This window comes from Oncorhynchus mykiss, chromosome 9 (genome assembly GCF_013265735.2).
Source record: "Oncorhynchus mykiss isolate Arlee chromosome 9, USDA_OmykA_1.1, whole genome shotgun sequence".
Classification (NCBI taxonomy): Eukaryota; Metazoa; Chordata; class Actinopteri; order Salmoniformes; family Salmonidae; genus Oncorhynchus; species Oncorhynchus mykiss.
The window spans coordinates 27,587,463-27,599,922 of NC_048573.1; the positions used below are offsets into that span (position 1 = coordinate 27,587,463).

General features: G+C 44.8%; 1 protein-coding gene across 1 annotated transcript; it reads left to right on the forward strand.

Annotated features, from left to right (window-relative positions):
* The first annotated feature begins 1,491 nt into the window (after positions 1 to 1,491).
* Positions 1,492 to 12,135, forward strand: LOC110531863 (ras-related protein Rab-1B). Its single transcript, XM_021615332.2, has 6 exons — positions 1,492 to 1,814; positions 3,161 to 3,233; positions 3,383 to 3,478; positions 4,181 to 4,276; positions 4,652 to 4,783; positions 7,406 to 12,135. Exons 1-6 carry the CDS (start codon positions 1,801 to 1,803, stop codon positions 7,598 to 7,600), a joined length of 606 nt encoding a protein of 201 aa, XP_021471007.1. The 5' UTR covers positions 1,492 to 1,800; the 3' UTR covers positions 7,601 to 12,135.
* The last annotated feature ends 325 nt before the right edge of the window (positions 12,136 to 12,460 follow it).

The following is a 12,460-nucleotide window of genomic DNA, read 5'->3' on the forward strand; positions in this document are numbered from 1 at the left end:
GGCTGGGTTTCTGTACAGCACTTTGAGATATCAGCTGATATACGAAGGGCTATATAAATACATTTGATTTGATTTGATCACTAAGCTAAGGACCCTGGGACTAAACATCTCCCTCTGCAACTGTATCCTGCACTTCCTGAGGGGCCGCCCCCAGGTGGTAAGGTAGGTAACAACACATCTGCCACACTGATCCCCAACACGGGGGCCCCTCAGGGGTGCGTGATCAGTCCCCTCCTGTAATCCCTGTTCACCCATGACTGCATGGACAAGCACGACTCCAACACCATCATTAAGTTTTCCGATGTCACATCAGTGGTAGGCCTGATCACCGACAACGATGAGACAGCCTATAGGAGGAGGTCAGAGACCTGGCAGTGTGGTGCTAGGATAACAACCTCTCCCTCAACATGATCATGACAAAGGAGATGATCGTGAACTGCAGGAAAATTACAGGAAACGGAGGGCCGAGCACACCCCTATTCTCATAAACGGGGCTGTAGTGGAGCAGGTTGAGAACTTCAAGTTCGTTGGTACCCACATCACCAACGAGCTATCATGGTCCAAACACATCAAGACAGTCGTGAAGAGGGCACTACAATGCCTATTCCTGACAAGATTTGGCATGGGTCCTCACATCCTCAAAAAGTTCTACAGTTGCACCATCGAGAGCAACCAACTGGTTGCATCACTGCCTGGTGTGGCAACTGTTCGGCCTCCAACTGGAAGGCACTACAGAGGGTAGTGCGTACAACCCCAGTACATCACTGGGGCCAAGTTTCCTGCCCGCCAGGACCACTATACCAGGCGGTGTCAGAGGATGCATAAAAATTGCCAGACTCCAACCACCCTAGTCACAGACTGTTCTTTCTGCTACCTCACGGCAAGAGGTACTGGAGCACCAACTCTTCTTAACAGCTTCTAACCCCAAGCCATAAGACTCCTGAACAGCTAACAAAATGGCTACCCAGACTATTTGCAAGGCCTCCCCCATGTTTACGTTGCTGCTACTCTCTGTTTATTATCTATGCATAGTCACTGTACCTACATGTACATATTACCTCAATTACCTCGACTAACCGGTGCCCCCGCACTTTGACTCTGTACCGGTACCACCTGTATATAGCCTCGTTACTGTTATTTTATTGTTGCTCTTTAATTATTTTACATTTTTGTTTTTTCTTCTTCTTTTCTTTTTTCCCTTATTGTTTACATCAGTTTATTTAGTAAATAGTTTCTTAACACTGATTACATGTTGTTTTCGGCGCATGTGACAATATTGTACATTATTTTTACTTAATTTATTTTAAATGTTTAATCCCAGCCCCCCAGCCTTTTGGTAGGCAGTCATTGTAAATAATAATTTGTTCTTAACTGACTTGCCTTGTTAAATAAAGGTTAAATAAATACAAAGTCCCCCATGTCTAGGCAGACTTTGAACTACAACTTCCAGCATTCAGACACATTCTAGATTTGTCCGTAGTGCCACGTCATTTGATGTCACTGCCGCACCTGCGCAGCCATCTTGTACTTTGAGCGAAGAGCGGACACAGAAAGAAAGAAAAGAAGAAAATAAACCTGTCAAATCAGACGAAAATAGGAATGTCTGTAAACGTTATATAGCCTCGTAACGATTAGACAGCCAAGAAGGACAAGGGGAGTTAGAAAATACGGTGAAAGACATCCAAGTGCCTTGGATATTGAGACCGACAATCCATATTTGCCTGTGAAAGCGGAGTGAGAGAGAGGAGGAAGGAACATTGAAATCGCCGATAGAAACATATCCCGAACGTCAGTCAAATCATGAATCCAGAATAGTGAGTAGACTCTACCGCCAACACAACCACTCTATATTTTACACTCCCTTTCCTTTTGTAATCTTATATGCATAGATCGAACACGTTATTGTAGTTTTATTGTATTAGGGCAATTCCATAAATGTGAGTCGAGCTTTATTTAACTAATATTCAGCCAACGTCAGGCTGATCGCTTGTTCGTGCCACATTGTCGGCTAACGATAGATGGCTAGCTAGCATACGTTTTTACATACAAATAGCTAGCTAGAATGTAATTGTTGTCAATGGACATAGCTAGTTAGTCCCTCAAACATCTGTCACTTGTGTGTGTGTGTGGCTCTGAAATGAGAGAACACGCGCACAGATCCCCTGCTTTGTGCGGTAGCGACCGGAGGAATAGGACGTGGTGCTGAAACGTCATACCGGCCCACTAACTTACAGTAGCAAAGCTGTCTTGCTGCCTTTGGAGATCTAGCTAACAAACACCAATGCTTGCTTTGAGATCGCTTTGTCATTAACAAACACACACCCTCCGTTCTGTGATGGCGCTCTCTCCTTTGTCTCTAACGTTGGTGTGTAACGTTAGCTAGCTAACTAACGTTATGTTAGGGCCAAAACATAGGTTTCTACTTGCTTACTTTACGAATAGATTGGCTATGTGCCGGGTGATAGCAATTTAGCCAACATATGCGGTCTCGGTACATAGAAGGCTTATGGACGCCGACTCAGAAAGCATAGGTGATTTGTTGTAGAAGCTTCTGTGAATAACGTTAACGTTACCTATATTCGTGAATGTGGGAGACATCGCCACATCACATCAAAGGCTGCGTTTGGGGAAGAGATTGCCACATACATGCAGCCTGTGTTAGTTTCCATAGCATTGGACGTTCTTTGGCAGAAAAACATGCCACATCTCAATTTCAGTAGACACAAGAATAGCTCTGTCATTGCGCCACTTCTGTGCAGTGGAAGTGTGTCAAATGCATGTGACCTTGTTTTGCTGAGAGAGTTGATGTGAAAGTACTACAGCATACTATTTACTTACTCACAAACATTTCTGAGAGTTCCGTATTGGTAAATGAGTTCACCATGTACCGGCTGTGGCCCTGCTAAATGTCCTATTTAGAAGTAGTTGCTTGAACACAACTTGATATTGGTCAATCGGTTGGTTGCCTCAGGAGTGTTTCTCAGGAGTGTATTTCCCCACACTTCCTCTCTTCCTCTCTATTGGGCCTTAGCCTAGAATTCTGTCCGAAGTGGAAGAAACTGACACAACATAAAATCAGTAGGGCTTATGACTGGAGTTAAGTAGCAACACTGTTTAGTATGTCTAGTCTTTGGTCTAATGCTGGATGCTTTAATTTCAGTGACTACCTGTTCAAGCTCCTCCTTATTGGTGACTCCGGTGTGGGAAAGTCCTGTCTTCTGCTCCGGTTTGCTGTAAGTATCGTTACCGTATGCTATGACTGTACACAGTTATTTAGTAAGTGTCGTGTCGGTGCCTTTTGTCAAAATGCAGCTTCCAGAATCTGTCTTGACTGTTCTCTCTCTCTCTCTTCTGCCGTCTGTAACTCCTTCCTCTTCTTCAGGATGACACCTACACGGAGAGCTACATCAGCACCATCGGCGTAGACTTCAAGATCCGCACCATCGAGCTGGACGGCAAGACCATCAAACTGCAGATTGTGAGTCTGACACGATCAACACTGCAACGTGCCGCTACCCACACCCACACCACCAATTACAAATAAGGGGTGGCTGTTGGGAACGCTTCGTTTTAATTAGGAAGCTCTAGCCCCAGCTATTGCTGTTATGATGAACATTTGAGGGTTTTGCACCGCTCACAGCTGTGTGATCTATTTTGCACCGCTCGCGTGATTGTGTGAACTATTATAGTCTAATAGGATGTAATCGGATACTGTTTTGGTAGGAGAAAAGGCTGTACCATTCCAAACGAATACATCTGGTAAAACAGGAGGAGCGGCTCCCCCCCCCGCCAACTCCTGATGTTATAAAGGCTTGATTAGATTTGAGAAACGGTTCAGTAACCTAGTTATGTTGCTTAGTTTTATGTCCTGTGTTTGGTGTGTAGTTTAACACCTCGCCCTAAAGCTATACAACAGGCCTGGGATCCAGTTCTGTTCCCACCATGGCTCTTTTGATGCAAGGAGTCGAACTATAGATGTTAGTGTGGTATTCTAATGTCCATAGATGCCTAACTAGTGCTATTCCAAGTGTTTTCAAGACAGGAATGAATGGAACTTGGGTGATGACAGGTGTGTGTGTGTGTGTTAGTTATTTAAATTAGAATGTTTTGTTGGTTTGCATTAAACAACTATCTCTCCCCTCCCGCTCTCTTTTGTATTTCTCCACTCCCTCTCTTCCAGTGGGACACTGCTGGTCAGGAGAGGTTCCGCACCATCACCTCCAGTTACTACAGGGGCGCCCACGGCATCATCGTGGTCTACGATGTCACAGATCAGGTGGGTTATTAGTTCGAGGGGGATCAATGCTTAGAACTAAGCTTAATAGTCTGTGTATTTTTGTAGTCAAATATTGTACTTCCCAAGTTCTTCTGACTTTCTAAAATGTCTAATTGGCCTGATAAAATAAGAAATCCCCATAAAAATCTTTCAGTTTAAGCTAGCATTGGATGCCTCTCAATCCACCGCATCCGCCGATGTCGCACTTCCGCATCCGCGGTGAAAGGTGACACAGAGCTAGAGCGGTGTTTGTCAGACAGGGCTTAGACTCTTAAGGGTAAAAATCACAAAAAAATGTCCACTGTTTCTCACCTGCCTGTAGGATAGGCAGCCATGCACTGTGTGACTAATCTCATTCTGTCCTGTGTGCTGTAGGAGTCCTACAACAACGTGAAGCAGTGGCTGCAGGAGATCGACCGCTACGCGAGCGAGAACGTCAACAAGCTGTTGGTGGGGAACAAGTGTGACCTCACCACCAAGAAAGTGGTGGACTACACAACAGCCAAGGTATGGCTACAGGGGCATTTCTATGATTTGACGACATTGGCGGCTTACCCCAAAGCCAGAGGGGGAACCCTAATAGAGGGTTCTGGGGGCATCCCCCGGAAGAAAAATGTAATTTCAACTGCTGCATGAATGCATCCATCAGGTGCACTTTGGGATGAACATTAAGAGATTAGATCTACTCAGAATTGTGTTGGGGGGAAGAAAAAAAAACCCACACATTTTAAAATAATAATGTGGGTGAACAATCCCTTTTAAAATAGGGCTTGAAGTTAGTCCTGCAGGGAGGCCTGTTTCCCAAGTGGAAGGGATTTTAAAATATTCACCCTATAACAATGAATTACTTCAAGTCGCCTCACTTTCAACAAACATCTAAAGGTGGTTGAGGCTGACATGTTGTGTCAAAATGTGTCACCTTACTGTATATAGGCAAGATATTTTACTTTTACGATTTTCTGAGAGTCCCCTTACCATTTCTGCATAGCAGCTTGTGCACACGACTAAAATGACAGAATAATTGAGGCAAGGGACATTTCAGTATAGCCTATTCTCCTTTTTATGACATACAATCAACATGTCCATGACGCAACTTACCTACACGAATGGCTAAAAAAATGCTTAGCTTCTTGTCATATTTATTTTCGGAGGCGCAAGTAAGCATAATAGATTTCAAAGAAGTAGCTACACCAGCAAAACTGTGAAGAAGTGACATACTAAAAAGTATGGACCTCGCTTTCTGCATGGGGGCGTTGTCCTGCTGAAACAGGAAAGGGCCTTCCCCAAATTGTTGCCACTAAGTTGGAAGCACAGAATCGTCTAGAATGCAATTGAATGCTGTAGCGTTAAGATTTCCCTTCAGTGGAACTAAGGGGTCTAGCCCGAACCATGAAACACAGCTGCAGACCATTATTCTTCCTCCACCAAACTTTACATTTGGCGCTATGCATTCGGGCAGGTAGCGTTCCCCTGGCATCTGCCAAACCCAGACTTGCCCGTCGGACTGCCAGATGGTGAAGCGTGATTTGTCACTCCAAAGAATGTTTCCACTGCTCCAAGGTCCAATGGCGGCGACCTTTACACTACTCCAGCCGACGCTTGGCACTGCGCATGGTGATCTTAGGCTTGTGTGGGGCTTTTCGGCCATGGAGACCCATTTCATGACGCTCCCGACGACCGGTTCTTGTGTTAACGTTGCTTCCAGAGGCAGTTTGGAACTCGGTAGTGAGTGTTGCAACCGAGGACAGACGATTTTTACATACTACCTTCTTCAGCACTCAGTGTTCCCGTTCTGTGAGCTTGTGTGGCTTACCACTTCGTTGTTGCTCTTCGGCATTTCCACTTCACAATAACAGCACTTACAGTTGACTGGAGCAGCTCTAGCAGGGCAGAAATTTGACACACTGACTTGTTGGAAAGGTGGCATCCTATGACGGTGCCACGTGAAAGTCACTGAGCTCTTCAGTAAGGCCATTCTACTGTCAATGTTTGTCTATGGAGATTGCATGACTGTGTACTTCATTTTGAACATGTGGCTGAAATAGCCTAATCCACTAATTTGAAGGTGTCCACATACTTTTGTGTATATATGGTGTATCAAACAAATAGGCTTCTCGCAGTCCGCTATTTTATTATATAATATTTTTCTCCCCAATATCGTGATATCCAATTGCGATCCAATTACGATCTTGTCTCATCGCTGCAACTCACCAACGGGCTCGGTCGTGTCATGCGTCCTCCGAAACATGACCCGCCAAACCGCGCTTAACACCCTCCTGCTTAACCCGGAAGCCAGCCACACTGTGTCAGAGGAAACACCGTTCAACTGATGACCGAAGCGCCTGCAGGCTGACATGGACCGCCACAAGGAGTCGCTAGAGCGCGATGAGCCAAGTAGCCCCGCCAAACGCTCCCCTAACCCGAATGATGCTGAGCCAATTGTGCGCAGCCCTCTGGGACTCCCAGTCAAGGCCGGTTGTGACACCGCCTGGGATCGAACCCTGGTCTGTGGTGACGCCTCAAGCAAAGAAGATATTATCTCCGGTCAAATGTATCATATCTTTTGAATGGTTTGGGCGCACACAGTTAATAGCGAAACCATATCCCTAAGGCATACTACCTAGCTTGTAAGTTATGGGAACTCATATCAGACATACAGCCTGCAATTTTGAAATGATTCATTCATCAAAAGGTTCTGGGCACTTCACAAAACATACTACACAAAACAGTTAATTTTGTTGTTTTGAGCAGTCGATTTCTCTAGAAAGCTATTTCCTCATCAATGTGGGAATACAAAATCGAGTTGGCTCCTGAGGTGATCAATAGCGTAATATTGGATCTTTAACTTTATTTACAATTTTCATTGAATGCATTTTTAACTCTTACAAAATTACAGAACGTACTGTTCACATTGAGACACTTCACACAATACCTACATTTTTTTTTAATCCTTTCTGTCCCTCCCTGCAGTATCGTATTGCTTTATATTTAATGGACATAATACTGTTTTTTTTTTGAAATTATTATTATTTTCCACATGGTCATTGCTACAACAGCTGGGCATTACCTTGTATGTTTTTATATTTATGTTTAACCCCTATCTATTCTCTTCCTGTCTGCCGCCTGCAGGAGTTTGCCGACTCCCTGGCCATCCCATTCCTGGAGACCAGTGCCAAGAACGCCACCAACGTGGAGCAGGCCTTCATGACCATGGCTGCTGAGATTAAGAAGAGGATGGGACCCGGGGCCACGGCCGGCGGGGACAAGCCCAACCTGAAGATAGACAGCACCCCGGTTAGGCAGTCTGGCGGGGGATGCTGTTAAACCGGACCCGGTTCTGGATGCTCACCACCTCCTCCCGTCCCTCTCTGCCCGGGGCTTCACCTCCTCCACCTCTCCCTCCACTCTTCACCCCTCAGCCTCCCTTCCATCTACCTTTGTCTTACCCTACAGAGAACCAATGGGAACAGGGTTAAGTGAGGGATGGGTGGTCAGGGAGAGGTTGAGAGAAAGGGATGGAGGGGAGGAGTTGAAGGGCTAGAACTGCGGACTGACTTAAACTATCTCCCCTAAAAAAGCGAATGGGGAAAAATAGTTAGGTAGGTAGGGGTGAGGGGGGGTTTGAGGATTTTTTTTTTTTTCATTTTTGCTGAGTGATGAGGCAGGAAGGTAAACAGATATGAGAAAAGATTGGTATTGATTTAGAGGGGAACTGGGTGATAGAAGATTAGGTTTTAGATTCTGGCGAGCGCTTATCGCTCACACACACACACACACACACACACTGAAAGTGGATCGGAGTGATTCTCCCATTCGAGATAGTCACAGGTATGGGTCTCTCTTTCCTTCAGGTTATGTCTTTCATTGCAACCCAGTGAAAGTCATATAGCAAAATTAAGTTTAGTGTGCTACAGTAGTCATCTGTCTATTGGGCCTATTTTATATGTTGGGGGGCCTTGTAGTCATCTTAAGTCTGTCTACAGCATAGATTGAGTCACGGACACCGTCTGGTCCACGTTTTATGGCTCAAATGCAATAGTAACACTCATGTATTCATGACTATCCAACCATTATACAAACTGAATTGGCATTGGAGCAGAAAGCAGACAGTTGTGTGCCACTACCAGCGTACTAACATTCTAGTGAGGCAGTGGTGAGTCATCGATGTTATTAAATGATGGGGATGCCCATTTGTTGTGCTTTCCCCCAAGCACCTCTAATCGTTCTCTTTTTCTGCCTGAAGTGAATGAAGGCATCAGCAGACGGGGGAGAGACTCATACACTGCAGTCTGTGTGAAGAGGGTATTCTGGGGGTGGTGGGACTTCTCATAGACCGCGTGCTTTAGGTTGATTTGACACTCCATGCAGATCATGAGAGCTTTTGGTCAAACTTGGAATCACTCCATTCCCTCTCCCTCCATCCCTCCACATGCAGAATGGAGGATGTAGTGAGAGAAAGGGAGAGCGCAAGACATTTCTTTTCAGTTCTGTAGTATATGGTGTTAGTTAGCCCACATCACTCCTGTTAGGATTTCACATATTGAAGAATAAAAAAATAACACATAAATATGTGAGATACGCTTAGGTCATGTTTGTATGTCTTTAAGTCGTCATGACACTATATATTACATTATAAATCAGCCCTGAATGCTGATTTGCTGACAACTGTGGAGAATCAGACCGTCTGCCACGGGTGTGACAAAACATTTCTTTTTACTGCTCTAATTACGTTGGTATCCAGTTTTATAATAGCAATGAGGCACCTCTGGGGTTTGCGACATGGCCAATATACCACGGCTAAGGGCTGTGTCCAGGGACTCTGCGTTGCGTCTTGCCTAAGAACAGCCCTCGCGGTGGTATATTGGCCATATACCACAACCCCTCGGGCCTTATTGCTTAAATATACCCAAGTGGTTCTTCAACATACACAGACAGTACACACACACACAGATAACGGGGCATGACATACTGTAGTACTAGGTTAGGGGCGGGCGTAGATAGGGGCTTGGGCAATGCAACTGATATTCAACAACGATTTAATACACATTACTCTTGACACCACACATTGGCAATATCCTACATTCTGTGTTCATCTTAATAGATTATTATTCATATTGTTTCATAGGTATTATTACAATGATTTTATTTTATATTTCTTTTTGCTTGAAATGCTGTCAAACTTACGTTATTGGGTGGGTGGGTCGGTTGGGATGTTTTTTGGTTGTTGCTAAGTTTGACCGGGTCGGGGGAGTTTGTCTAAGAAAGCTACTGTTCCCTCCTGTGCCTTACTGGTCTCTTAAAGATACTGACCGCATGCTTAACTTGTGTAGCATGTCACAGTCGCACCACAGGTTCTCTTTGCCTTGGCCATGACCGACTTCTCAGACCGTGTTTCCACCCCCCTCTCTGTCGTCACGTGTCCCACAGTGCATTTCCTTTATGGTTGTCACGGTTTCATGTCAGTTAGTGTGGTTGTTAAGAAGCGTAGCCAGTGCGTCACGGTTTAAATGGCCCAAGATGTCCTGACCTAGCTAATTATGTTCAAGTGGAGTCCCTACTCAGACCGAAGTCTCAATACTGTACTATGACCACATGTCAACTCATTACCTCAGAAGCGCTCTCTTTAGATCATTGCGTGAATAGTGTTCTTCATTGTCAACTGCTGGTTCCTGTAGCCTCTATATAGCCTAAGACATTAAGTGTTCGGCGAGTCAGAATGTGTGTTAATGGTTCCGGCTGTCCTGATCTCCCCCTCCTACAGTATCCTCGCCTGCGCCGTTCCCTTCCCAGTCTGTCCGCATGGTTCTCATGGCAGTGTGTTATTTTTCAGCGCCATTCCTATGGAACTATGGGTCCTTGCAGGGATGTGGAGAAAACCCTTCAACCCCTGACCTTAACCAACACTGGTGGTTTTTAATTGAATGCGCTGCAGTAGAGTGAACAAGGCCTCTAAGCGTTTGTGTTCTAGGCAACAAAGGCAATTGGCATTCGTTGATTATTACAACCTCAGTTTTCAACCCTTTTCTTTTACAAGACCGTTTACGACTGTAGAAGTAGGCACGGTTACAATCGGACTTTGGGAAGATCTATTCTCTGCCTTTGGTGGGAATTAGGGTGACATGCTGAGAACCCGGACTAGACCTGGAAAGTGATATTCCTTTTGTCTTTATGGTTTTCCCTTGTCTTGGTCTTGACAGTCTGAAATCATCCAGTTGTGTGTGTGTGTAACAGTTCTAATCTTGTACCTGTATGGCTTTATAGCTATGTAAAGTGTAGACAGAGGTTCTTACTTTTACGACAACTATATAAGCATGTTATGGTCATGCTATTTGGTCATTGGGTTTGATCGTGTTACGTCATCATGGTTACGTTCCTAGAGCATGGTCGCGGTCCTAGGTTCTGGTTCATTGGGTTGAAGTGTTCGACTCTGTGCTTGAGCGTTCGGGGTTAAGAGGGACTGACTGGTCTTGCCATGCAGACCGGATATGAACTCCCATCAACCTCCTCTTAATTATTCAAACTCAACGAATCCAACGATGTTCTTTGTGACCCGGTTCGAACTACTCATCATTGATAACGGAATCTCGCTTGGACTTTGGGAGCATTCCTGGTGTTCCCGGGTTGGTCTTCGAGAGAGACTTGAAATTCCTCAGCACTTAAGGTGGCACGGCCTTGTCCTCCGGGCTCAGAACTCCAGGTAGTGAGTATGCTATGCATTCCCCATGCAATTGCAAAGTGCAGTTTCAGCCTCTACAAACTGCGATATCCAATTAATACCGATGAGTTAGTGAGCTCTTGCTGTCCGCAGCATATGGCTACCAAACCAGTCAATGGCATTCATGTCTAGAAGAGTGATGTTAGGGCAGAATGCAGAATCTGATTAAGTGTGAACAGCAGGTTTAGATAAGTTGTGACTCTTTTTATATGTAGGGTAGTAGATACAGTAGCCTTAGCCCTTGTATTTTTAGAAGAGCCCTTACAGATAGGGTGGGAAAACTAGGCTAAACCCCGTGACACAATGCAAGACTCAACCGGACTGGATTGTGCTGGCTCATTTTATGCTTAGGCAGTTTGGTGTGATGAATTTGAGAATCTGGTAGTAATCAGCTGACTGTCACTGGTAGGAAGGGAGGGATCAGTAGTAAGGAGGTGAGGGGTGGGGGCTGTTTGTGTGTGTAACATTCCTGCTCTCTGAACACAGGCTTGCTTTCTGGCTTTTCCCTCAAATCTTACATGAGCCCTTCTGCGAATGAAACGATTGTTTGAAACTCCACAAACAAGACGCACGCACACTTGGTCACACGGACATGCTAAAATGGACATAAAATGGACATTTCACGCCGTAACAGCGTGAGTCTCCTTTTGATATGTTCTGAATGTGCTTTTTCCTTCCACGACGTCTTCATATTCTACTGATTTTAATATATGAATTGAAAATATACTGTGGTAATATTGTGTCGTCTGGTCTGTTCGAAAGATAAGAGGGAGGGGTTTAGGAAATGTGGGTGGGACAACACATGGGGTGTGGAGTTAGGGGCGGGCTCTGGTTTGGAGCTTGCTCGTGAATGTGATTATGACGGAACTAGAATCTTGCTAGAATCCCTAGAATGTTTTTCCATGTCATTGTCACACTACTTTGTTGCTCTTCCGTGGCTTAATAAAGGAACAACGCACTGGTCTTTTTAATACCGAGCATCGTGCAGGTCCTCTCCTGGTCGTCTGCACTTTTTTTTTCCCTTTTCTGTTTTTCGCTTGTCCACTTTGGTGCTCTGTCTCACTGCTGATTTTCATCGCGTTTTTTTTCTTCTGTACATATTATAAATATATATATAATAATAATAAAAAAAGATCAATGTCAACATGGGTGAACTGTCCCTTTTTTTAAAAATTTCCCACATGTACTCTGTGTTATCAGCGCACCGGTGGTGTTAGGTGTGTGAATGTGTACGTGTTAATACATACAAGTCCATGTCAGCTAGTGTGTGTCTCCTCTGCATGTGGTCGCTCAGTACCCTGAACACATCCAGTATCTGCCTCGCAGCCTGCCTGTCATCTCTACTTTGTCCTTGACATGCATATATGTATGTGTGTATATATGTGTGTGTGTGTGTATATATATATATCACTCAAATAAACAGTCAGACTGAAGAAGACCCAGGCAGCTTCTCATCTAAAGGTGTACTC